The following is a 26380-nucleotide window of genomic DNA, read 5'->3' as shown; positions in this document are numbered from 1 at the left end:
AAGACCGGATCGATAAGCAGTATTGATATAAGTAGTAGTACAGTAAAACCTTAACGGATCCGAATAATCGATTAACGTTTTAATCGATAGATTAACGATTATCAGATTAAGTCCCGTTTGTTGCAGCCCTAGTGAAAACCAAATACAATCAGAGAGACATGTGATCGTGGCAAAGAATACAAGACCATGCTTTAGTATGACAAAGCAACCAGTACCATTACCTCAGACATTGATGTAGGCCTAATAATAGTAAATGAGGTTTAAGAGAGCAGCTATTTGTTTCCAGATGACACCTACATCTTCAATGCAGGTTAAGTACAGAGCCACACACTCATTCTGATGTGACTTTGATTGTACATGTGCGAAAAGGTGACAATAGTTTTATTGTGACCTTACTATTGTTTCGTATGATTTGATGACAAGAGGTGCAAGATATATAGACTATGGTTAGATACAAGTTTGGATGAGAACTGTTACCGCAAATTCTGCAGCATCATCCCAACTATGATACGCAAATGACTGGTGGGGCATCCCTGAATGGCACGAGGGATACACGCATACAAGAGTAAGGGATTGTTGTTATTATAATAATCCTCCATGCAGTGTTTTTTTTTTACTACTTGATAATAAATCACATTATCGGCATATTTAAGGAGATGCTTACTTTCATTATGTTGCAGTAACACCATGATCTCTTGCTTGGTTCCCCCGAAATAATAGGCACACGTGTCAAGGAATTCCATGCCGGCGCGTTTGATCCAGGTGGAGTTTTGATTTCCCCCCGCACTCTGCAGCTGAACCCAAGAACTTTGACCAGCACCAAACAGTTATGGCACATCAACGGCAATCACAAACTGATAGGTAAGTATAATCATTAATCTCTCAAGCATTGCTCAAAACATCCAACTTCACTACAGTACAAAAGATGGGCATCTAAATGTGTTATATGCATCAACAGCTTCAATGCAAACCAGACTTCAAAGATTCAAAGGCTTTTTGTCATATGCATGATAGCTTATTTATTGTTGTAACTGAAAATCTGAAGTCTCAGATCTCTCTAACAAGCAACATACAATATTCGGTAGAACATAAAAAACAAGTTAAAAACTGCAAGAGAATATAAATAAAATATGAATGAAATGGACCAAATTATTATTGCACCAAATTCCTCTGCATGCAAATAGTTTTTACATGCAAATTAAGATGATTTATGTTATTGTAATTAGAACTTTTATTAAGATAAGGCCTTTTAAATGTGTAAATGTCTGTACATACATTAGTGGATTGACGCTTAATGCTGTGCCTATACATATCCCTTTAGGGGCGTTTTGTGTGCATGGGTAATGGAGCGCTTTAGTCCCGTCTCATCGGTACTTGAGTGCTGCCACCAACAATCGGGCAGCACAGTTTGTAGAAGCTTTTTGGACCGTCAATGTCTACGGGTGCCATCCACGTGGAGGTCAGATAAAGGTGGAGAAAAGTTACGTTGCCCCGCTACATGGTGGCAAACCGAGGAGAGAACAGGAATCACACATTGCTGGCAGAGGTGTCCATAATCAAAGACCTTAAACTTCAAGTCAAACTTTTATCAAATTAAGTCCTTTGGGTAAAGATTGCAATGTCAACTATTCTTAGCTGCTTTAGCCATTATTAATTTTGTTGTTTTATTTTTGTTCGTCTTCCGTAAGATAAAACCATAGAAAAAAAAAAGTTATATTTCTAATAATACAAACACTATAATTATGACACAACTGTATAATTTGACAAGGAAAGATAACAATATTTTTCAAACATCTATTTAGTGGAAGTCCCAGCACGTTGCATGACTGGGCAAATACTGTTGGAACTTTGGATTGGAATGTATTTTCCAGTCCAGAGAACCTTACATAACATTAATATTGAACCACAACAAGTTTAATGTGGCAATAAATATGGCATTAGTCCGTCTTTTTATACATCCATAGTATGTTCAGCTGATATAATTTCCTGATCCAGTTTCAACAAAGCTTACAGTAGAAAAACCTCACCCAAGTTTGATGAACTTTGCTCAAGCAAAATGTTGTTTGATAAAATCCAACTTCCAGCTTTTTTCCGGAGGCAATTATTGGTGCACTTGCCACCTTAATCAGGAACATTTTCCAATTGATCATCTGCAAAAAAGTAATACTTAGCTTCTAATTAAAGTAATTCAATTCTAATTACTTACGAATTAGGTAGGTGAAAGGTGATATTTTGCATATGTATTTTTTTTTGTTCACTTAGCAGACTAAAATATTTTCCTTTTCTCTTTTCCTTCTTTCCTCAAAAGGATAGAAAGGCTCTGGAGAAACGTTTATAGGGGAGTGCTGGATCTCTTCTAACACAATGTTTTTAACCTAGAGAGAGAAGGCCTTCTCAATCCTGACTGTGAAGTGCATCTCTATGCTCTGCACTGGTGCTTTGTGCACATGCAGAAACACCTGCAGTTTTCCAGCAAGGCTGGAACTGCCACCGACTAAGCACATAGAGGAAACGGTCCCCAATGCAACTGTGGACCGCCATGAGCGTGAGGCCCAGCAGGAGCCCTATACAGGTTTGATTGTATTCCAAAGTTTATTTGATTTTGACTTTACTTTCCAAAGGGGGGGCCTGACCGAAAAAGTTTGAGAACCACTGTGTTACACAAACTGTTTAAAACAAATAATACAATGGAGGTCCATTCCAAAGTGCATATAGTAGCACAATGTAACAAATAGTGGCCTGTTGTCGAGGAAACTGAATGTGATGGAATTATTTTATTCTGCATATCATCGGCACTTTAAACACTTCTATGAGGTATTCCTAAAATGCTGTGATCAACCAGAACAAGCGATTAAGGAAGATAATGATACATCAGGGCTTTCTGCTCTTTTTAATTATTTGATTGATGTCAAAGCAGTTCATGGGACATTAATCAGGAATTCCAGGAGATGATACAAAAGTTCAGGTTATATAAAATGAATTAACTGACATATATACTAAAACTTTGATTTTGGTTGACTCTAACTTTAGCTCTTGCAATTGCAGGTTGACATTGAGTTTGGAGTTGACTGGAACTGGACCATGGTGCTCATCGCCAGCCTCATGTGCTGGTCCCCTGAAGTTCAGCCTGCAACGTCACTGACTGACCAGGAGTGGAAAGACTTCCAGACCCTGATGAGCCCTCTGTCCAATGTGTGGAATGTCTATGTACAAACTGTGAGCTTATTGACTGAAATGCTACAGTAAATGTGTGTGTATCAAAGGCTGTTGCTGTGGGAAATGTAGCTTTTAAAGTTTCCGACTAGGACGATTAGGTGACAATATCTGACTGATTACATGAAGACGCTGGTACCAAGATTCAGTAATATTGGATTTTAATACAATAACAAATTTAATGGTAATGAAATTACGTTCAGTAGTCATTTTATAACATGTGTTGCACTGAACCGATATGCTTGTGATCAACACTTACTGTAATGCATCAAGCAATATACATTTGTTACAGTTAATGAACATTTTGTAACCAATATCAATTTAAAATTTGAAAATATATATAAAGATAACCATGCTTTCCTTGTTATGTGCAATAACAAGGAAAGCATGTTTATCTTTATATATTTTCAGTGTACACAAACTGGCCGGAGTAGGCATTAACGAGTTTTTTCTCTCTGAAAAACATACATTTTTGGCCGCCAAACAAAAGACCAACACATCCTACACAAGTACTAAGGGGTGTCTGTCCTCTTCAGAAAAAAAACCCCCCCCCCATTTTCCGAACCCAGTTTTCAGTGCTCCAAATAGAGCAAGAATGCCCTTTCAAAACGGACAGTACTCTTTGTAATGTCTTGGAAGTTTCAGCTGTGAAAGGCATGTGGAGAGCTTGGGAAGTTGCTCTAAACCACGGTCACATCCAGGCATATTAGGAAGCACATCCATCCAACTCCAGAACTGCACAAGTTCCCAAGGAATGGGGAGAGTTAAACAAGAAAAATTCTTTTATTATAATTGCTTTCAGTTAATAGTTAAACACAATAATGTTACTTGAAAATTAACGCCTTGGATGTTACTGTAGCTGAAAACCACGGTAAACATAAAAACAGAGGAAGCGCAGCCTTCGTTATAATAATTAGAGTACAAACTTCAGTAAACAAAGCTTGAAGACGTTGTTTTACCCATCTCAATAAAAGTGCGCATGGAATCCTGTGATCCTACAGGAATCCTCCAATAGAGACATCACTGTCTTCATCCTCATCCTGTGTGGGCCAGTTTAGTTCTCCAAGGACCGCATCTGGACAGATTGTAGTTGAAAGCGAGCCCCAGTGAAAGCCAAAAAACAGAACATACAAGAACTGGCAGGTTTTGCATGTGTAGCAGAAGAGTCCTACAAGATACCGTTTTTCTATTGGTTTAGCTCCTTTTAAGGGAGCAAGTAGCATAATGTCTTAAAAATATGTTTGCGTAGGTATGTTTTGTTATAAAAACTTAAAGCAATGGAGGCCTGAGAGTAAGAAAATAAACCCAATCTCTAACTCTGTGTGTTAGGAGAAGGATTTGACTGAGCAAGCATGAGACACTTACCCTGGGGCACTGCAAATCCAGATGCTCTTTGGAAAGAGAAGGAATCGTGTCGTTCCTCTCCGTTAGCAGAGGCCAGATCAGTGCCCCTTTAAACCCCTTCGTAACTGTTTGACTTGTCGGAAGGTCTCCAAGGACCTGCACAATATTTTCATCACAGTAGAAAAAGCAAAAGCAGCCGATAGTATCTAATAGCCCAATAAGCTTGTTTAATACACGGATTAACTCCGAAATATGTATTTAACAAAAGCAAAATGTGATATGCCAAATTAGGTCCCCTACTTAAGAACTTCAACGTGATTAGTCAGCTGTATTCAATGACCGTTTAAGTACAGAAACCACACATGGAGGACAGTTATTCAATAGCCATCCCCCTGTTGTCACATGTGACTGGAGGCAAATCCCAGACGTGCCANCTCGCTAGCACCAGAAGCTAACAACAACGATCTCCGGTACCGGTGCGCTCTCTCTCTCTCTCTCTCTTGCTCGTGCACGCACACAAAATGGCTCGTTCCACACATGGAACGAGCCATTTTGTGTGCGTGCACGAGCAAGAGAGAGAGAGAGAGAGAGCGCACCGGTACCGGAGATCGTTGTTGTTAGCTTCTGGTGCTAGCGAGCTACGCTAACGGATATAAAGAGCTTTTTCAACAACAAGGTGGAGGAGAGTCCTAACTTTAGTCTAAGTTATCTCAGTTCAGTGGGTCTTTAACGGTTTGCTCACGATTAATGTAAACAATTATTTCCGAGGCACACCTTCATATGATCATTAGCCTATAGGTAAAAAAAAATAAGAGAATAAATGAAAAACAGGTATGAAATACTATATGACAGTAAAACAAGAATACAGTTTAAAAGGGGAGTGATTTGGATGCTCCCCAGGGAAGATTTGTTTTAAATATTGAAGTTAAATGCATCAATCTGGTGCACATTGAGAGCAAAATTAAGAGATCTATGGATACATCTCTCAACACCCATTTGAAACAGAACTGTAAACAGATGTACTTTTTCTTTAGGGATATTTTACAAATCACCCTTTTAAACTGTATTCTTGTTTTACTGTCATATAGTATTTCATACCTGTTTCATTTATTCTCTTATTGTTTTATAACTATAATGATCATATGAAGGTGTGCCCTTTACATAATTCGTGAGTGACCAAACCGTTTGAGACCCACTGAGATATCTTAGACTAAAGTTAACTATCTAAACACTCAGAGAGTCCTTTAGCTCACCTGAGCCTCTCAGTCTGAGAGGAGAGGACTCNATAGATGGATAGATGGATGGATGGATAGATGGATAGATGGATAGAAAGATGGATAGATGGATAGATGGATAGATGGATAGAAAGATGGATAGATGGATAGATGGATAGATAGATAGATAGATGGATAGATAGATAGATAGATAGATGGAGAGATAGAACTTCCAGGTTGGCCTTGCAGTGGTACATTTTGTCCGCCCTTCCACTAGCACTAGCACTCTCTCCTCCTCCAGCTTCAGTTACATGAGTCCTGTTCTCCACAGCAATCCCAGATCCACCGTCAACATGACTGATAGTAATAATACTGAAGACTCTTCCCAAAAGACACATGCAGCTCATCAATCTGCTAAATGAACGATGTATCTGTGGTGTTGCTAAGGGCCAACCCATCGTCGCTCTTTGAAATCTGACGCAATTATGTGTGTTTGCTTGCCAAGTGTGTTAGTGTGTGTGTCAGAGAGAAATAACTAACTAATGGCCAAGTCAGCAAGATCTGTTTAGTAGGCAATGGGCTCTAACTTGATGTCCTTCAAGTTCATCTTCAGAGTCCCAGTGGGAGTGTGTGTCTGTCTTACAACACCATCCAGAGTGAAGACAGGTGTAGCTACACGTCACTAATACACTGTGACAAGAGGGTTCATCTTGAACCTTTCATATAAACCCATAGTTATAAGGAATGATTTGACATTTCGGCATTTAGTTTATGTTGGCTTATTTGACAAAAGTAAGATGGTAAAGACACTCATTTTTATTTCTTCATTAATTATGAAGTGACTGGCAGGAGAAAGTTATGCTAAATTACTTTTAACTGTCAGAAATCAAAGCTGGGACTGACGTCACACTCGTGTTGACTTGTTGTTACGGAACAATTCAGAAAGTTACTGATACCACTTCTTTCTGGGTAAGCCATTGTTAGCAAAACCACTTCTAGCTAAATTAGTCATTGTTAGCAATACCAGTTGTAGCTAGGTTTTAGCAATATAAGTGTGTTAGGCCTGTCTTAAATTGCTCTTATATTAGTGCAAGCTAGACAGTTTTGTAAAAATAAAGACTGACTTGATTTGAACCTTAAAAGTTAGCCACCTCACCCTCGAGCTAGATCTGAACATAGAAGTGAAACCTTTCTAACACTAAAGTTTTGTAGTCAATCTGCAATTAAATGTTATGCTCATGGTAGTTTTTTAAATGCAATGAATTGTAAAGTGGCCTTGAAGCTGTTGTTTCATAATTTCCGCTGAGATGGTGGTTTGAAAACAAGTTTGAGCCATATTTTAGTTTGAAATAAAGTATTGAATCTCAATGATCGCATGGCAAATTAGTGCTATTCACTGTACGACCATCCACAGTTTAATTAAGAACTATAACTTTGAACTATGCCATAGTCAAAGTATACATTTGTTAAACTAGCTGTTGTAGCATTATTAACCTTCTAATCAAATGTAAGGTAGACATCTATTACCTCCTGTTGTCTTCGGGTCAAATCTGACCGATTTACTGCTTTCATCAATCATAACTTTTTTGTTTTACATTCGATTGCATTAAGGCTTTATGATATCCTTCCCAGTACACATTTGAACATATAAAGTTGCTGATCACCACTTTCATTGAATTTTGGATGATTTAGTCAACTTTGTAACACCCATGGTGTTCCCGGTCAAAAATGACCGCCATAAAGAAAAGCAATTAGTAACCATCCGGATCATATAAAACACACACACACACACACACACACACACACACACACACACACACACACACACACACACACACACACACACACACACACAGAACAATTTGACACATTTCCCGCTCTTATGTCCCCATCCCCCCACATGGATCATACCTGGAACACGCACTACATGTTCAGTGTCTATTCTTTGTATATTTACTGCAGTTGTTCATGTATACCAGTAGTCTGATACAATATGTACAGTTTGAAAGGGTGTTAAATGAAATGTGGTGATGATTAATGGTTTTTGTGTTAATGTAATAGCAGTTAAAACAGGACCGNACACAATTTCTGAACACACGATGGCAGCAGTTAACAATAGAGTCTGTATGCAGACCACAGCAAGGAGGCGGATCCTAAAGGGGGTGGATCCTATAGGGGGCGTTTCCTAAAGGGTTATGCGGTCTGCATCCAGACCGCATTTTATATATTATTATTTGTATTATTATTATTATCATTTATATATACAGTCTATGATCCAGACCATCTCAGCGGGGGGGCGGAGGCGCGGAGGGCCGTACAGCTGCTGAACGACGCCTTCTGGTGGCTAGAAATGTACACAGTGAGATAGGCCCATGCATGGATAAACGCTGTCTGTAATTGAACATAAAGTGCTTGTCTTTTACTTTACAATTACTATTTCAAACTCTGGAAACCTAGACTTGGTGAGAACACTTGCTCCGATGGACTTTTATGAAATCCTTAAACGTTTTATGATTCAGAATTGTGACCTACACTCAAATGCCTATGTTTTTACAGTAGAATTTGAATTGACAAACATTATGATCCAACGGATATGTGTCCAGTAAGCCTACTTAACTTTAAGCCTCTACCCCCACTGCCTCAACTAGAGTTTGCCACCTGCATTTTAGGTCCTGGAAAACTTCTGTGGCAGTTTTAATGTTGACCACATGAGTTCTCCAGCGTTGTGTTTCCTCTCAGCCAGACAACTAGCGGTGACATCAGTCCAAGCAGTGCAGGCAGTCACCCCACAGACTCGGCTGCGCTGCTCAGAGATGGCGTCCCTTCTGCAGCCAGATAGAGTTGTCTATCTGGTTCGTGGAGAAAAAAGAATCAGAGCCCCTTTATCTCAACTTTATTTCTGTCGTTACTGTAGTGAGCTACGGTCTCTGGAATGTGTGTCTCACGAGGTACGTAAACCGTTTGCCCTGCTATCATCAAGCTAGCTGTTGTTAGCTTAATTTAGCTATTGTGTTGTTAGCCGGCTTGCCAGTAGTTTGACAGGTAGGCGGGATTAGTCCAACCATCTGGCCCATTGAATGGCTACGCTGCTTGTCAATCACGATTTCTCTGCATCTCATTGGCTGCGAGTGACGGTTGAACTTCCGTTTATGCTGTGGTCGAGCACAGTAGAAATGGGCGAACAAGTTAGCTAGATAGCTAGCTCTTTCTATTATTTGAGCTTAACGTTAAATCATTCGTCTTTCCATATTTAAGGAATATTTTCCACTCGTACATTCTATTTTATACAACATTAGTCCACCCTAGTCATGTCTTCACTGTCAAAATCCATCTTGTAAACGTGTCTCACAGATACCACACCCTTGTGCTTAGACTTTTCACGTATTACAACTACAGAATACCTGATGTTTCTTAGTAAACACGTGATTAAGCTGCTTAAAACCACCACTAAGCTCTCCTCCTGAAAAAAAAATACTTCTCCCATCTTCGCCACCACATAAATGCTGCGATATTTAAGAATAATCCCATTTGTATTTTTATCACCAACACACTCAAGAACCGAACAAGTGTAACATAAGCTTTAAAATGTGGATGACTGACTCCTCTCCTGAACCCCTTTCTTGGTTATCAGGTGGACTCTCACTATTGTCCAAGCTGTCTGGAGAACATGCCATCTGCAGAGGCCAAGCTTAAAAAGAATAGGTGAGAATGACATGTACACACTAAAACTATTTGCACAAAACCCTGCAGTTCATTGCTCACTTCTTAATGTTTATTTCATTAATTACCTGTCATTCATTATGGATTATCTGTGCTCTGCTGTAGGTGTGCAAACTGTTTTGACTGCCCGTGTTGCATGCACACACTGTCTACCCGAGCCACCAACATCCCAGCTCCTCTGCCTGATGACCCCACCAAGACGGCCATGAAGAAGGCCTACTACCTGGCCTGTGGCTTCTGTCGCTGGACCTCCAGGGACGTGGGGATGGCCGACAAATCAGTTGGTTAGTGCTGTTATAATATATTGACATTATATTATCACTTTAAATGTATTTCTAAGCTCACAACAACCCAAAGTCCTGATGTATATCTAGAGTTGCTCATTAATTCAGCTCATGAAGACAGCTGTCCTCCGCTGTTTGAGTTACTTATCGTTATATAAAGTCTCATGTTTTGGTTTTTGTTCTGTACAGCCAGTGGTGGATGGCAGGAGCCAGAGAACCCTCATACTCAGCGGGTACGTTTTCCCCTGTGGCCATTTGAAATCCTCACAAGTTGCTCACATGCTTCCTGATCATAACTTGTTTTTAAATAAATGTATAAGTGAGACCCATACAAAACCAGCCACAGGCAAAGGCAATAATAACTGTTTGTAGTACTTGTGGGACCACAAATGTGCCAGCAAATCATAAAATTACCCCCTTTTACGTGTTATGTAAGTTTTTTTATAAACAGCCAATGTAGGAGGCATAATGTTTTTAGGTTTTCCATCTGTCCCCTTCTAGTGAATGCAATATATGTTGAAAGCCTAGAGGTCAAAAGACACTGCTTGGATTGTGTTACTTCAAAGTAACTGCTGTATTTGACCACGTTCCTTTTTAAAATTATGTTTACTAACCTCAAAACCCCCAATTCTTCATCACTCTTATTTAATAACAAAAAGCTGTCTCTGGATAATATTTTGTTCCCTACAGATCAACAAGCTGATCGAGTATTACCAGCAGCTGGCTCACAGAGAGAAGCAGGATAGAGATCGGAAGAAGCTGGCCCGGAGACGACAGTGCATGCCTCTGGCCTTCTCGGTACTTATTACTCATTCTGAGCTAGGGGTGGGCGATATGACGATATATATCGTCGAGAAGATATTAGGTCTCCACGATATGCCTTTTCAGAGATATCATATATATCGTGATAGTGCACCAGGGTAGGATTTTCACGGCGGCCATGACGGCCGGTCTGACCAAGAAGCACCGAAAATAATTGTACGTCCTACGGCCACCATGGCCTGCGTGCCCCTGATACTGTTAACATCTCGAAGTTGCTTTAAAAGCGTCAGAACAGTGGTTTCTGAACTGCGTTCTGCTGCGTTCACAACAGACGCAATGCGAATATTCTCACCCTAACCGCTGGAGTTTCACCGCGGCTGTCAGCTGTGTTTACTCCTGTCATTCAAACAGTACGCGCTGGAGAGGGGGTTTTTCATTATTATTAAACTGTGAATGTTCACTCCAAAAATTACAAAATATAATACAAATTAAGGTGCAGCATTTTGATGAACTGAAATAATCTGTACTTGAACTGTACTGTACTAGTTTGATATTAGAACTTGTTTGTCATTGTATTTTCATGTTGATTTTAAGAAAAATTAACTTGTCCACATTACTTGCCGAAAGGGCAGATCTGTTGGCACTTACAATGTCTCATGCTGTGGAGAATACCCTCTCGCTAGGGACAGAGGTAGCAGATACAGCCAGGTAGCGCTTTGCTAACATGGCACTGAACTTTTTGCGAGTGGTGGAGGCTTAAATGCTAGTGGGAGTTGGGTTTGCACTTCAGTCATTTTTCTTTTGGCCCCCGTGATATTCGAGTTCGGGTGATGCCTTTTCAAATGAGTGTGCAAGTTTGATGTATTGCCAGCCGCGTAATACATTTTAGTTGAAGAATGCCGACAAACAGCTTTGGTTCAGTCCACCTGTCTTTGTCCGTCATCCTTGTATTTAACTGCGAAACCAAAATGTTCCCAAACCGGAGACTTCAATGATGCTGGAGGATTTTCGAGCTCAACTTTATCTGCGTTCGCCATTTTGACAGTTCCCCAAACTACTGACAAAATTTGAACGCATCCCTGTGACCAGCTCTCATAGTATGCCTTTCGTCCAATGCAATTACTTGGTCGCTCTATGACGCGTTGAACCCAATGTGAGCAAATAACACTGAACACTGCGACGCAGCACCTGAGATTACTTCCAAAAAGTTTTTCACGTTCCCAATTTTTTACCTTTAACGTTATATTCGTTAGGTACACACGTCTACCGACCCGAAGGGCCCATACCGAATATTTTCGGTACGTATACCGTTACACCGCGTTCCATACTGCAGAGATGTCATAAAAAATTCCCATACATAATAACAGGTTATGAACAATTGGTGTGTTACGATGCCAATCTACAAAAAAATTGCACAATTTCTCTCCATGTCTCCACACGTTCACAGCTTGGCCAATAATTGGTCCACATGTATGCATACAGTCATATGGCGACATGGCAGAAAATAAGACATCACCAAGTTTTAAGGGGATAGGTACATTAGTGCTTTCATTAATCCAGTTTTTCAAGGCTCGAAGCGTAAAGGAATAATAAAGAGTGAAACATTTTTATAAATTGAAATAAAAAAGACATTTTTAAACAAGCGGTATGTTTCGAAGTAGATCCACGCGGCTGGCCAGTGAGTCACACCTACCGCCCGAGTTGCCTTGGCAAACACGCCTGGGCTGTGACCAGGGAAAATCAGAATGACTTGCACAAATGGAGGGCCGCCAGTATCAATGGCTCAAAGGGAAACAACACAATGTAAGCACAGTTAGCTTTTGGAAAGATAGAGGAAAAACATTTTGCCCAAATAGTTATTTAATGTCATTGTTTCCATTTCCCCTTTTCACTTGATAACATTGTGAGAAGTCGCAGGCAGGCAGCAGGACATGTTTGTTTCTCTGCAGCTCCAGCCGGTTGAATGCTTGCTGATGCCATTATAGCATTATCAGGCAACATATAAAGAAGTGTGTGTTGCCGCGACACGATTGTCCTGTCACTGACTCGCTGTTCCCCTCTCAAAGTTAGTATGTCCAGCATGTTAAATAGTAGCCTGCTATGCCGAGGCTGCATAATAAACATTCTTACTGCTAGTGTACAACGCTAGTATTTATACAGTCATGTGGCATATGTAACATGATAACTATGATTAGCATGCCGTTTTGTAGTCAGGATTAGATGCACTATTCTTCCCTCCATCAGGGACTAGGTCTACTATTGATGGTTGTTGTCTTTGTGAAACTGATGCACAGGAAATTACAGTGTACCCAGTATAATACCACATTACACCCAGTTTGTGATTGTCTCAAGATATAGATGGGCGTTTCACGTTTTTGAGTACTCGAGTATTTGGAAAATAATGTATTGTAAGAATAGCGTCCGAAATGAACACCCAAGCCACAATTTGGGTTAGTTTTGGTGTACCTCTGGGCTGCACAGACTGTAGAGGTGAGCCAACATAAAGAAACATCATATCCACAAATATTCAGACTTGATGCAATAATGACAGTCACTTCATATTTAGGCTGCCCACACTGGACAGTGCCATATAATAGACTCTTTTCCATACATGTCAACTCACAAAAGGACTTAAAAACCATTTAATAATGCTATTACTGTAATAAAAATGTACCTCTTATTGTAATTTATTGATGAGTAAAAGCAAGAATGTTATCTGGACCTTCCTTGGTTAACACAGTTAATTAATGACCTGACAAATCAAGGCATTTAATGACATTTGATCAAATATACTGTAAATCCTTAATAGCCCCAAAACATCCCTGCACTAAATTGCAATATGAAATAGCCATGCCTTTTATCTCACTGTATAGATGTATAATGTCATGTCATTCAATTCCACCTCACAGCTAGCCACACCTCTTATTTTCAGGAAAAACTGCTGACGGATGGCAATCTTTCTCCCTCCCTACCCGTGTTGTGTTTAATAATGAGCAACTTTCTATATTGTTGCATGTTGAGTTATTTGTTGCGTCACTTGCAATGTCACAAAGCGACTGTGGACATGTGTGCTTTCATTAGGAAGTTGACCGTTGACCTAAATCTTAAGGCTCTATAGAGTAAGTCTGCTTGAGGAAGTCATGCGGTGGTGGTCCTTTTGAGGGTTGGAGCCGACTGTACATTATGCTATAGGTTGTGCAAGCCGCTTGTTCTTTCCGCCTACTCTACCTAAATGCCACCTTTTTCCTGCTTATTGTTTAACCATCACACCGTTAACAATAAAATACATTTGGGTATTAGGCTGAGCACAGGCTTTCATCATTAATGGTCAGATATTTGCCTGCCCATTACCAGCTCTTCTTTAAAGTGTTTTAATCTTTACCACCGAAGGACAGTAGTCGCATGTGACAAGCTGTGAGGTTGTATTTTGATAAACGGGGGCTCACAAGCAGTAATAAAGCATCTAATAAAATGTGATTTAATTCAGCTACATTTAATACTAACTTTGAGCACATGTTTATCTCTCCGTTTACTATGCCGTGACTGTCTAAGGAACTCCTGGACGTCATCCAAGTGGGGCTTTGAGAAAGAGGTCTTCTGTTTTTGACTGTTCGCAGCTGTAGAGTTGAAGACAGGGAGGATTTATGGTGGGTAGAGCATGACATAAAAATAATTGTGCATCACAAATACTATTAACAGTAAGTAAGTGATTTAGGATTATGAATATTGCATCATTTCAATACACATTTAGAAAGATATCGATTTAAGTGATTCATCATAATTGGTCATTTAATAAATGATCCTGTGCCACTCCAGTCTCAGTGAGCTGAAGGTTGGAACTTTGCTCAAAGTGACACCTCTTCCACACACTTGTACGCAATTTTATTGAACTTTGACTAAAAATGGCTTTAATACATATCTATGTATTCATTTTTTCAATTGACGTTTTTTGCTGTGCTCAGTCTTCTACAACTGGCAACGAGAAAATATCAGTGACTGATCCAATTACAGAGTGAGTTTGCTTGGCACGATGTAGCCATTCACAGTTAGTGCACAAAACAGTCCCAGTACTGTAGATATCTGCTCTGCTAGCTCTTGCTGAATATGAATATAAAAAACAGTGTTGAAGATTAGCTCATGCTCTCATTCTTCCTAATGTGTCAGCTTATCTTGTGTGATTTTATAACTTGTCTGAGTGTAAGAGTAGAAGCGGCTGGCTGTTTATATGAGTGGATCCCTGGCCCACGCCTTTACTCAATTCTCTTTCCAGAGTATTTGCGTAATGATACCAGAAACTGCTTGTGTTTCTGCTACAACATGTTACGGGTGAAGGGTAGCGCTGCTATTGTTCACAGCCCACAGTAAAGAAGAAAATAATAAACTAGGTCATTACTTTAAACATGGATTTCCTCTCGAGGCAGCACCTCTTTCTAACAGGTAAAACAGTGAGCTATCCCGGGCTGGTCCCAAACCGCCTCGGTTCCCACATTCTCCTGTGCTGTAAGGTCTCCATCCCGACTGTTTGTACCCGTGTTTGGATAAGCATCTCTTCTGTAAAGTGAGCAGACCCCTTGCAGCTTTTCCTTTTTCGTTCCACCCAAGATCATGGCTTACATCAGTGTGCTAACCGGGGATGCACTGATGGCAGCACTGAAGTGATCGCTGTACAATAGCTGCCCACTGCTCCTAGTATAGACTCCTGGTACTAGGATGGGTTAAAAGCAGAGAACACATTTCACTGTGTTTGCTGTGTGCTCTGCATGTGTGACCATTAAAGAGGGTTTCATCCCTCAGATTCTATCAATCAGGACAAACCATTATTTTAAGTTTTGTTTGGATTTTGTTGTTTGACAGCTGCCCTATTCAAACCACCAGTAATGAGCAGATTAAAGGCAATGCTTGATAAAATATGTAGTGTTGCTGTTATGATCAATCAATTAGTTGAACAATGATAGATTTAAGTAATTAATCAAACAAAAGTGTCTTTCTTTATCATATTGTCAATGAATCACACATTTAAAAATGTTATGAATTGACAAAATAATGATTTTGATATTTCTCCATTGCACAGTATTTTAGTTAGTAAACACAACAATGAAAGCAAATTCCTGAAGTAATTTTTCACAAAAGTATTTTCTTATAGCGTACCTCAGGAATGTGTTTTAGTCACATTACACTTTACAAATATTTTTTATCATGGTCGCACAGGGGCACCATGTCATGTCTCTAGTTTTTGCTGTTCCACCGATTAAGTGTTGGAGGCAATAACATGCCATCAACTCTATTGTTAAAAAAACCCTGTTTACTACATTTTATATGCACGTCATTACAGAGGATTCTATTCAACATGTTGGATCTTAATGATTCACACATTGTGAATGGATAAACACTGAATGTAAAACATATTTTTTGTTGACAAGAAAACCTCATAAGGAGGCTGATCTCATGTAAGCGATTGGACATTTATTTCTGCGTAATGGAACTGAAGCGGAACTTATGGTGGCTTCTTGCATGGGAACAGCAATGGTTTATAGTAAGCTTGAACCAATGGTAATGAATACAGTACATGGAGATCCCAGGTACAAAACTCTTTGTTGCATTTTGGCCTTTATTTGACAGGACAGTGTGGATATGGGGAGGTGAGATAAAGAGACATGGGTATCAGGTTATCCCGCAAAAGGGCATTTAAAGGCAGCTAAAGTGGTGCTGAGGCTTGCCCTTTGCGTCCGACCATATTGCTCTAGCGACAACAGGGCTGTTTCTTTAAACCTTTTGACACAGTTTTATAAATCCATTTGATTTGATAATGGAATTTGTATTATTTATGATTCTGTGGCAGTCGTGACAAAACTGCAAGTTTGCCACAGTTGGTCATTGGAAGCAGAAACACTCCACAGAATCACTCATTAAACATGGTAGAGGTTTGCATTTTGGGCAAGGGATGGACATTCTTATCAGACAGCCTTGGTTAAATCACTGATTGTGTAAAAAGCATCATTATTTAATGCTACGGCAGCTGGTCTGGAGTTATTGTGCGTGCCTGCTAAGCGGTGTGTTGTTTTTATTCAGCTTTTTTCACAGACTGCACTAAAGTGTCACTTTAAGCTTTTCCAATTGCAATAGAAGGTGTTGTGTTACATACAAGATGGTTCCCTTTCTCCTGTGTTTTGAAAACAGTAAGTTATTTAGTTAAAGTGCTGGAATTTTGCTGCGCATCTTATTTGAATTGATATCAGCCAGTGAAGTATATTAACTTGTTACATTGGAGGCATGGAGATATCATTTTTATTGTAACTTAATATCCTTCTTAGGAATTGCAGCTTTTTAATATGAAATGTAAGCTTTGGTTTGTGATTAATATTACTCTGTGGAAACACCTGTACACAATCTTATTCTCTAACTGAACTGGGAATACTTAATACTACATTTAGAAAAGCAAAGTCCTATGTTTTAGCTAACCTTATATCTGTGGGTATAATCTAAAATGCAAAATATTAGTCTGACTTCTGCTTGTGTCTATTCATGTTTACGCTGGATTTTTTTGAGTTTGGAGTTGCTGTTGTCTGAGACAAATTGAGAATCGGAAAAAAAAATAAACATCAGCACACGACTTGTGTGGAACAGATTAGTGTCTCCCAAACAGAGGGAATCACCATATAATCACCACACGGATACTAATGGATATTCATCAAATACGTTTTTGAATTTTTAAATTTCTTTCATTCTGCATATCAACAACTGATTATAGTCTGAAATATTGCAGCGACCTTGGGGGTCTTTGTAATGACTGTAACTGTCACCGGTCTATTAGCGGTTACATTTTCTCATAACACAAAAATAGATTATAGTTACTGTCTAAAACTAACCCCAGTTCACTCTTGGTCTGTAAATGCCAGTGGGCCTCTGAAGCTGTGCCTGTGGAATGTAAACAAACAGCATGAAGAGCGAGGTCAACCTCCTAATGAGGGCCGCTGTGGAACTCAGAAGAATAAGTGGCTGACAGGAAGAAGCTCAAATGGGGATAAAGGCCAAAGGTGAAGATGCATAAAGAAGAAGTTGCAATGCTGGGATTAAGAAATCCTAAGAATTTCTTATAGCGGAAGAAGTTCATTTTGAGCAGGCACTGTTGAGATATTTAGTTCAGAACAAGAATAAATCTCAATATGACATTTCGAGTTTGAAGTGGTGCCATCAGAGAAATATTAAGGAATAACATACTCCAATTCCAGTGACACTTGTGTTTTATTGTACAGAACCAGGGATTTGCTCCACATTTTGCCACCCTGTCTGCAATGCTGCTGCATGTTTCCTCAAGGTCTTAGTGGCAAGCCATCTGTGGTTCTCTGACTGAAGATATGATCAAAAGTGGTGTCCCTTGTACCTCGGCATGCTGGGTTCTCATGACCAGATCACATGAAAGTCAATCTGCACTTCATTCAAGGTCGGCATTTACAGATACTAGCTGATCTGCATTCCAGTCCCATGTGTTTTCTTGTGTACACTTTTGTGTAAGTTGTCACTGATAAGAATGTTTGATTTTGCCAAGTGCCGACCTGATCAAATGGCATATTGTTTCATAAACAAACTTGCTTTATTGTATATTTTAGTACGACACTACCTGGCATGCTCTCAGGTGCATAGTTGAGCTTGTACTAGAGTTAAGCTTCTCCTGCAGTCGATTAACCTTTTCCTACAGTTTCAACAGCTGTGAATGAAAGGCGAAACTGCTGTGCACTCGTCTTTTTGCCAAGGCTCTCACACTTCACCTTCAGTCATCCCACACACACACACACACACACACACACACACACACACACACACACACACACACACACACACACACACACACACATCTGAGTCCACATATACACGCTGTTCCTAGCAGAGACTCTGTACCCATCTCCAGCCTTGCAGTGTGAGTCGAGCAGTTATGGGTAGGAGGGGCGACATAGCCGAGGATCAGCCAACCTTCCTCACGCTCTGCACGTAGCACAACCATTAAAATACTGCTTCCTCTGGAGGGAGGCCAGGAGTCAAAGTTTACAGCAGTTCACTCCTCTCTTTCTCTCTTCTGCTCCAGCCCCACCCCTCTGCTTTCTCCGTCTATGCACCTCTTTCTCTCTCCCTCTCTTTTACAGACACACACAGACACACGCTCATTCACACGAAAAGCTTACTCCGTACTTGCGTCTTACCGACAGGAAGCCCTTTGTCAGTTTGGCTCCCCACCCCCTTCATCCTTCTGTTGGAGTTGTGTTGCTTTGAAGGCCCTGATATCGTGCGCTGCAGTGTTAACCTGCATCATTCAAAAGACGTGAGCACAATGTGGACTGACGCAAGCAACTATGGTCAGATGAGAATAACAATCAGACGTATGTGTGATGGGGATCCTTTTTTTTTCACTAACTGAACTTGAAAATAATGTCCACGTTCAGATTTTGCAATACGGTTATTTTATAGGACACAAAAATATACCTTTCCAGAAGTATGAAGTCCAACAGATTTAGATTAATTATTCAGTGATTTTGTTCAAAACTGCAATCCAAAGATTTTGAAATGTAGCGCATCATATCGTTCGTCTGCAGACAAGATAGCCGCTCAAGATAGAAACACACAAAGCAGGACATTATTTAACTTGGCACGAGACCAAGTCAAATAAAGTTTAGTCTGCTGTGAGTGTTTATAATAATGTTGCTATGCTATCGTTTATGTTGATCCAAGTGCACGGAAAAATGTGGAGGAACTTGCCTTTTGTTTGTCATATCATTGCTTAGAAGCTGTGCATGAGGGCTAAACCTGCCCTCTGCGTTTGTGCACGTTCGCCGCTCACCTCGGATCCCCTTTCAAGTTAGAAAACCCACACACAGTTGCATGGTGTCACACAAGTGTTGCTTGTAATTTCCAGTGCTTATAGTCCAACATGTTATATATACAATGTGCAGTTTTATCATTCGGCCAGTGCAAGAATCAGATGGATTGTTTTCTTTTCAAAATGTACTGTTCCATGAAAGTCTAATTTCAAAGAAAAGTCAGGGATTTCTGTGTGTGTGTGTGTGTGTGTGTGTGTATTGCTGAGGGACTTTCTACGCTGTTTACGACAAGAAGTTTACAAGAGCTCATAGGGGTTCGCTGCCAACACCCAGGCAGATCATGCAAGTCTTAATAGAGCAGGAAAAGGCAAGGGGAAGTTGACGTGCTGCCTGATATCTCCGGTTTATTTTCTCAATAGTTTAAAGTTTATAATGGGGCAGCTGGGTTGTAAGCGACGACCGCTTGTATCAGTCTTGATGCAGGTGAGGAGAGGACAATGCCATCTGGCTGTGCCAAGACTGTCTGCTGCATCCACGTCACAGGCCCACAAAGAGCAATCTGAGCTGCTTCCACTGCTCCGGGTCTGACTGCCTAGTGCTACACTGGCAGCAGCATTAGACATAAACACACACGATTTTAATGCAATCTTCAATGTTCCTTCTTCATGTTCATGCAGTACTAACTGTTTCATGACAAAATGTATGATGTATAATGATCTAGAAGTTGAATGCATTGTGCTTTCTGGGCATCTGTTTTTTTACTAATCATGCTTTTTTTTCCTTCTTGACTTCAGGCAATGGTGGCATGTTACCCTGGAAACGGCACAGGATACGTGCGCCATGTGGATAACCCCAACGGCGACGGACGCTGTGTCACATGCATATATTACCTTAACAAAGATTGGACTGCCAAGGTATGTGAGTGTGAGGAGGAAATTATGGTAATTATAACTAGATGATGATGTGATTAGATTGGCTTGTTTCTCATTTGCTGTGAAAAATGTATTCAATTTATGATTTGAAATGATCAGTGAAAAAAAAATCAAATGAAAGGCAAACAGGCCATGTGTATCCTGTTCACTGTCCAGTTGGTCTTCCTGTCATAAGCTTATGACAAGTCAGCGTAGTTCTTGTCTAAATGGCATTGTGGTCTTCCTCCATCCTGTTTTGTATTCACACCAAGCTGAGTCAGCAGTAGAGGTTACGTGTCAGGACGTGATCATTTTCCCTGTTTGATAATCTCATTAATATGCTGAAATATGCGCGCGGCTGCTAGGGAGCGCCAGCCAGGTACCAAAAACTTTTTTTAAATTAAAATAATAATAAGTAGCGACCCTTTTTTATTAATTTTTTTATGTGGGTTTGTAGTATTTATGTTACTGTATATTCAATAAAGGTGTATTTAGCTAAATCTGGAGACATTGCCACTATGTACTAGGCCTCAAGAGCCTTTCTTGTGCTGGCAGACACATAGAAACATATTGGCGGGGCGCACTTCGCACGCACAAAAAAATTCCACGCGCTGCACGCTCACATTTTGCTGGGTGCCTTCGCACCGCTGCTATGATTCCATCTTAGGGGAAACACTGCAGAGATACATCGACACCCAATGCTAGTGCCTCCATGCTTCCTTCCATACATCAACTATTCCTCCTGCAGGAAACGTAGGGAGATTAAAGCGAGAACTACTTCCTAGAACTTCTTCATAGTTAAATTACTCAATATCACATACAGATTGGTTGCAAAGCCAGCCTTACCCGAGGATGCTACACTTGGAAAAAAAGGGTATTTTCAGAGGTCCAACAGAACCATAGCACTTAAGAAATAGGCCTAGGGCTGCTTGATTATGGCAAAAATCATAATCACGATTATTTTGGTCAATATTGATATCACGATTATTAAATACGATTATTCATTGCCTTTGAAAACATCCATTTATTCGCCGCTCGCGCTGAACTCACACAACTATTGTCACTCACAACCTGGCCGAGGGGGCTTTTAGGGAGGGTCGAAAGCACACGAGCGGGCAGAATGTATAACGCAAGACAAATTGAGAGCATCATTGGGAAAGGGAATGCAGCAAAAATAGTAGTTTTATTTAGATTACGTTGTTTTCGTAATCGTTACGAGCCAAAATCGCTATCGAGACTAAAATATGATTAATTGCACAGCCCTAAATAGGCATTGCTAAGGTCGGCGTCTTTTTGGGCCGTTTTTAGTTTCAACTTTTCTTTGGTTGAATGTGATGGTGTCCCCGCTGTCAAGTAGAAGAAAGGTCAAGTCAGGGTCCAAGTCTTTATCTGTTTGGGTCCAGCATACATTTTTGGACCCATGATAACCTCTACCTGATGGCACTACCATGTCATACAGCAACCAGCACTTGTGGAGGGGACTAACACCTGTGCCCTTTCTCCCAACCTCTGGCTTTTCAAACCCCATTGCTTTTGTGTCAAAGTTGCAAAAAGGGTCAACTGCAGGAACCGAATCGACCCTACTGGACACAGCATGGGATTGAAAGATGAAGGTAATTTGTACCACAAGCTCACCTTCTCACCAGAGATCATCATGGCCACTCTCAGCCTTTATCTGATTCTGTGGTCAGCGTCGCAAAGGTCCCTATTCATCACACAACTGACAGGGCCACGGGAGGATGCAGTTGTTGAACATACTAAAGCAAAACGCTAAGGAACTCTGATCCAGCGGGTGCATCAGGACAAAAGGGCTGGAGAAAATGAGTGATCATTTCTTGTGGCCATGTCAACCACCAGGCTGCTGAATGGGATGGGAGTCAGAGAACGCTCCCTCCATTAGGCCATCAAGTCACTTGAAGGATGCTGCCAGGCAAAAAGTGACGCAATTACCCCCTAAACCTAGGGCTGCTCGATTATGACAAAAATCATAATCACGATTACTTTAGCCAATCATGATTATTCATTGACTTTGAAAACATCCATTTATTGAACGTTAAAAAAAATCAAATTAACAATCTGAGCAGTATTTTTTTAACAGTTGAATACCCTGAACTTTAAGTATAATTCAACGGAAAAACCGATAAAACTAAATAATTATACATTTATATCTCCATTTGAATAAATAATATCAAAATAATAAATACCAATAAAGAAGATCAACAAACATTTTGGAGCGCATTTCCACAAGCTACTAAACATATATAAATATGATGACTAATGTCACTCACTGCTACACGCAGTACTCTTATTTTGGTGACCCCTTATCCGGAAACAGGAAGTAGCTAAGAGGCTCCAGCTTGACGAGGTTAGTGAAAGTTGACTGAACGCTAGAGACCGGAGAATAAAGACACGGCAACTAAAGCTTCCCTTTTAACGTGTTTATATGGATTTATTAAACAGACTGCAGTCACAACACAACCTGGCCGAGAGGGCTTTTAGGGAGGGGCGAAAGCGCACGTGCGGGCAGGATGTATAACGCAAAACAAATTGAGAGCATCATTGCGAAAGGGAATGCAGCAAAATAATCGTTTTATTTCGATTACGTTGTTTTCGTAATCGTTGCAAGCCAAAAAACGTAATCGAGATTAAAATACGATTAATTGCACAGCCCTACCTACACCTCTTAATAAGTGATTGCCAATTACAAAACAGGCATTTAAAACCTAGTCCTTTGAGCTTAACCTCTATGCTTTCTGACCAAATTAGCATTTAAAACTATTCTGCTACTTTTTTGCACTTTGTTTTGGTCAAGAATCATTCATATAATGATCAAATATATATTTAATTTGAAAAAGGTTCTCAATATGATCTCCTAACCTAGCAGACTTAATGTGAAAGGATGAACTTAAGAGCACAAGCTTACTAAACAAAATGTTCACCAATTCGTTTTTAGCCTCAGACCCCCGCTGGGCTCCACATGTCTATCAATACATGCATGAAGGAAATATAGGTTACCTTATAATGTGCTTCAGGTGTCTAACGTACATGTTGTAATTGTATTGGTTAAGTAAGTCACCTTGTGAATACGGGCGGACTAACAGGATGCTGCACACCAGGATGCTGCACACCAGGAAGCAGCGACATTCTTTCTAAGGGAAAGCAGCAACTGCAAGGTGGGAGGATGGCTTTCATGCTTCTGTGAGGAGCCAGCCTCATGACAAGACACATAACTAGACAAGAGATTGTATTCCAGACTTCCTCACATACTTGACCTCCAGGCCTGCATATGGAAATGACGTAGATACAGGAAACTCTGTTTTGCCTCCTGATGATGGTTTGTGAGAGTGTGAGATCATGCACTAGTCTGTCTTCTGTCTGAGTGCCACTAAACAGAGGATGAACATTATTAGCTCTCATCAAACAATCAGTAAAGGCTAAGATGATGAGAAAAAATAACATAAACCCCTAATTTAACGTTGACAGTATAATCACTCGGCTTGTTTGGCGTGTATAAGGTGTTTTGTCTTGCTACGTAGACTAAGAAGTTACTGCTCCCTCATCTTTAAAATAGCCAACAGAATCAGATGTCATTGTCTTCAACCTTATACTTGAGCCACCTTTGTTATAGCCTTAACAGTTTTAAACCTCGTGACAACATTTGGCTTAGAAGGACTAATAATGACAGGTTTGGTTGTTATGACTTTATATCCTAACAATTTCTACTAACTTCGATTCGACCATTATTTCATAAACCGCAAAGAAGACAAACAAGAAGGTGGAAAAAGTGAACTATGGACTATCCATCTGAAGGGTGGTATGCTCACTGTGTAGAACTGTTAAAAAGGCTGGCCTTATTATGATGAAAATGATCTGAACTTTGGATTTCAGATATAATGTCACGTCAGATAATACACAAACATTTGAGGTCATTTGGGTAACACAGCAAAAAAAAAGACTATTTAAAAAAATAAACAATTTTAAAAGGGGTAAAAGTTCAACATAATAAGGATACTATTAATTATATTTGGTCACCAGCCAATATTGGGGCTTTTTGTTTCAAATACATCAAACAATCCTATTTGTATGCAAATATTCTACTGTTAATGCATTGTTCATCAGTTGGGTCTGAGGGCCTTTATGTTAAATCAACTAAGCGGTTGCATGATTTCTATTGTTATGTTCATGCACAGGCTTCAATCATTCCAACAAGCCATGTTTGGGGACCCCTTTGGACTATTAAAGGATTCCTATCTGCTCTCTGATTGGATGTTTCTTTGGCGTGTGATGAGCTGTAATTTGTAGAATGTGGTTGCCTGGATACTGGGGCTCTGTTGAAATGTTCAAGTTCAGTTGTTCCAGTTATTTACCCCCAATTTTCCACTTCTACACGTCTATTCAAAACCATTATGAAATGTGTTGGTGTCACGTCAGCTGTGAGTACACTAAATGTATATTTCAGCTCCGATGGCACAGTAGGTCCATATGGTTAGTTGTAAACAAATCTTTGAATGTTTCCTGTGCACCCATGTGACAAAGATAAAAGAAACAACTCTGAAGGGAGGAAGAAATATACAGGCATTAAAGTGAAAATGAATAATGAATCAGTCATTGGGAGTTTTTCGTACACATTTAAATAACAAATTATCTTCGAATCATGCTTTAAACTTCACCTCAATCAAGGAAACCCTGTTCATTTCTAACATTTATAATTACCCTGATTAGAAAGTGACGGCTATTTCCTTAAACACTGCACTTAGATAACACATACAATTCTGTCAGTTGCAAAAGTACATGGGCAACATTTTTGCTGCATAATTTCAATCGATACAAAAGGTACTCTTGCTCAGGATTGTAGGAGGGGGGAGGTGGGAGTTTTACCCAGCGTGCATTTGGTCAGCGGCAAGGACAGGTCACCACTCTATTAGAGCTGACACGTGCTGTGGAGACATGCAGACACTTTCACACCCTTTATGCCATGCATTAACAGCCATGGTTACAGTTCTTGGAGATCAGTTGTCATCATTCATGACATTTCCTCCAGAACTAACCAACATTACTCTCACACATGGCATTAATGACATTGTCATCAACTCTATTTTGGTCTTTTCACTAATAATGTACCCTCTCCTGTTCTGATGGTGGGTCTTAGGGCTTTGTAGAACTGTCCACTCGCAGTAAAGTTATATTTATAATTGTGCAATAATCCACAAGAAGCCATGATTTAGAGTGACTCTGTTACATACATACTTTTCTAAATAAGATGTGTATTAATACAACAGCAAAACTCCACAAACAGCTACTTTGTTAGAAATATAACAGAAGAACAACTGGTGGGTCAAACTGAAACTCTTTCCAGTTACCTTGCTGAGGAGCTGCAGCCGTTTGAGTTTCCTTGGAGTTTTTCACATCCAAAGCTATCCCGTGTTTTGCTAGTTGAGTGCTTTTAGCTAGCAGCATTAGGAGATGTTGTGTTTGCATTTGCAGAAACATGGTTCTAGGACAGTGAACAGTAAATGAGAAGACTAAAAACTATAACTCTGTATGTCTTACCTGCCTTGTGTAGGGAATTTAAGTCCAGTGGTGGAATTGTAATTATAGCTCGAGTGTGGGACTTGTACATATAAATGAACATCTGTTACATTTGATGCTCATTAAGCTTATGGCCACCAAGCTCTGTGTGTTTTGCTGTATATCAGAGTAGTGGTTTTTGTGGTGTCCAACCGCACTTACCTCTGCAGTCCAGCTCACTGTAACTCCAGCGCCCTCAGGACCACTTTGTTCTCCTCACACATTTGTTTTTATTTAATCTTTCCACTGAATGCAGAGTTAATGTGGTTTTACCTGGAGCTTTACTCTGTTTTCACGTCTTCTCCCATATGGTAATTGCTCTCCCTGCCAGAGGGGGGAGACAAGTCTGCACTCTAGCTTTTACAATGTAAACTATGATATAGAGAGGTAATGAATAGATGTAAATACATTGCAGAAAGAAAACAGATGTCTTTTCAAAGGTTTAAGAAGAAATGTTTTCAGGTGTTTAGACGCTATTGGATTTTATAACCATTTGTATTTTCTTTAAAAAAAATTAAAAAACCTCATAGGTCAGTATGTTTCCATTTTGGCTT

At 40.0% G+C, this 26380-nt stretch overlaps 2 protein-coding genes and 1 long non-coding RNA gene across 6 annotated transcripts in view; 2 read left to right on the top strand and 1 right to left on the bottom strand.

Annotated features, from left to right (window-relative positions):
- LOC104960296 (egl nine homolog 3-like) overlaps nucleotides 1-24520 on the top strand; it is a 44482-nt gene extending 19962 nt beyond the window's left edge. The window contains exons 1-3 of one of the 4 annotated variants that reach the window (XR_799973.1): nucleotides 14068-14184; nucleotides 20142-20288; nucleotides 21803-24520. Coding sequence is in view for 1 of the 4 variants with exons in the window: in XM_010788278.1 (XP_010786580.1) it covers nucleotides 20142-20261; nucleotides 21803-21862 (180 nt within the window). In the remaining 3 variants the exon portion in view is untranslated. Of the gene's footprint in view, nucleotides 1-14067; nucleotides 14185-17764; nucleotides 17979-20141; nucleotides 20289-21802 lie in introns of those variants that run through there. The other 3 variants (XR_799972.1, XR_799974.1, XM_010788278.1) reach the window with 3 other exon arrangements.
- On the bottom strand, nucleotides 3665-4982 carry LOC104960293 (uncharacterized). Its single transcript, XR_799971.1, has 2 exons — nucleotides 4918-4982; nucleotides 3665-4713 (listed from the first exon to the last, which is right to left on the bottom strand). It is a non-coding gene; the product is annotated as an uncharacterized lncRNA (long non-coding RNA).
- On the top strand, nucleotides 8511-10767 carry LOC104960294 (dynactin subunit 4-like). The gene is made up of 5 exons (XM_010788277.1): nucleotides 8511-8719; nucleotides 9403-9473; nucleotides 9597-9775; nucleotides 9965-10008; nucleotides 10466-10767. The coding sequence occupies exons 1-5, from the start codon at nucleotides 8585-8587 to the stop codon at nucleotides 10697-10699; spliced, it is 663 nt and encodes a 220-aa protein (XP_010786579.1). The 5' UTR covers nucleotides 8511-8584; the 3' UTR covers nucleotides 10700-10767.
- Nucleotides 24521-26380: the final 1860 nt, after the last annotated feature.

The sequence above is a fragment of the Notothenia coriiceps genome, unplaced genomic scaffold, assembly GCF_000735185.1.
Source record: "Notothenia coriiceps isolate Sejong01 unplaced genomic scaffold, NC01 NC01_scaffold00031845, whole genome shotgun sequence".
Classification (NCBI taxonomy): Eukaryota; Metazoa; Chordata; class Actinopteri; order Perciformes; family Nototheniidae; genus Notothenia; species Notothenia coriiceps.
Note: the sequence above shows the minus strand (reverse complement) of the source record. Positions and strands in the feature narration are given on the sequence as shown.

What these genes read in the sequence shown, in the direction of transcription:
- LOC104960294 (XM_010788277.1), top strand. Translation starts at nt 8,585, where the DNA reads ATGGCGTCCCTTCTGCAGCCAGATAGAGTTGTCTATCTGGTTCGTGGA. An exon ending in TGGAATGTGTGTCTCACGAG is followed by an intron (nt 8,720 to 9,402) that starts GTACGTAAACCG and finishes CTTGGTTATCAG; the next exon opens with GTGGACTCTCACTATTGTCC. An exon ending in GATGGCCGACAAATCAGTTG is followed by an intron (nt 9,776 to 9,964) that starts GTTAGTGCTGTT and finishes TGTTCTGTACAG; the next exon opens with CCAGTGGTGGATGGCAGGAG.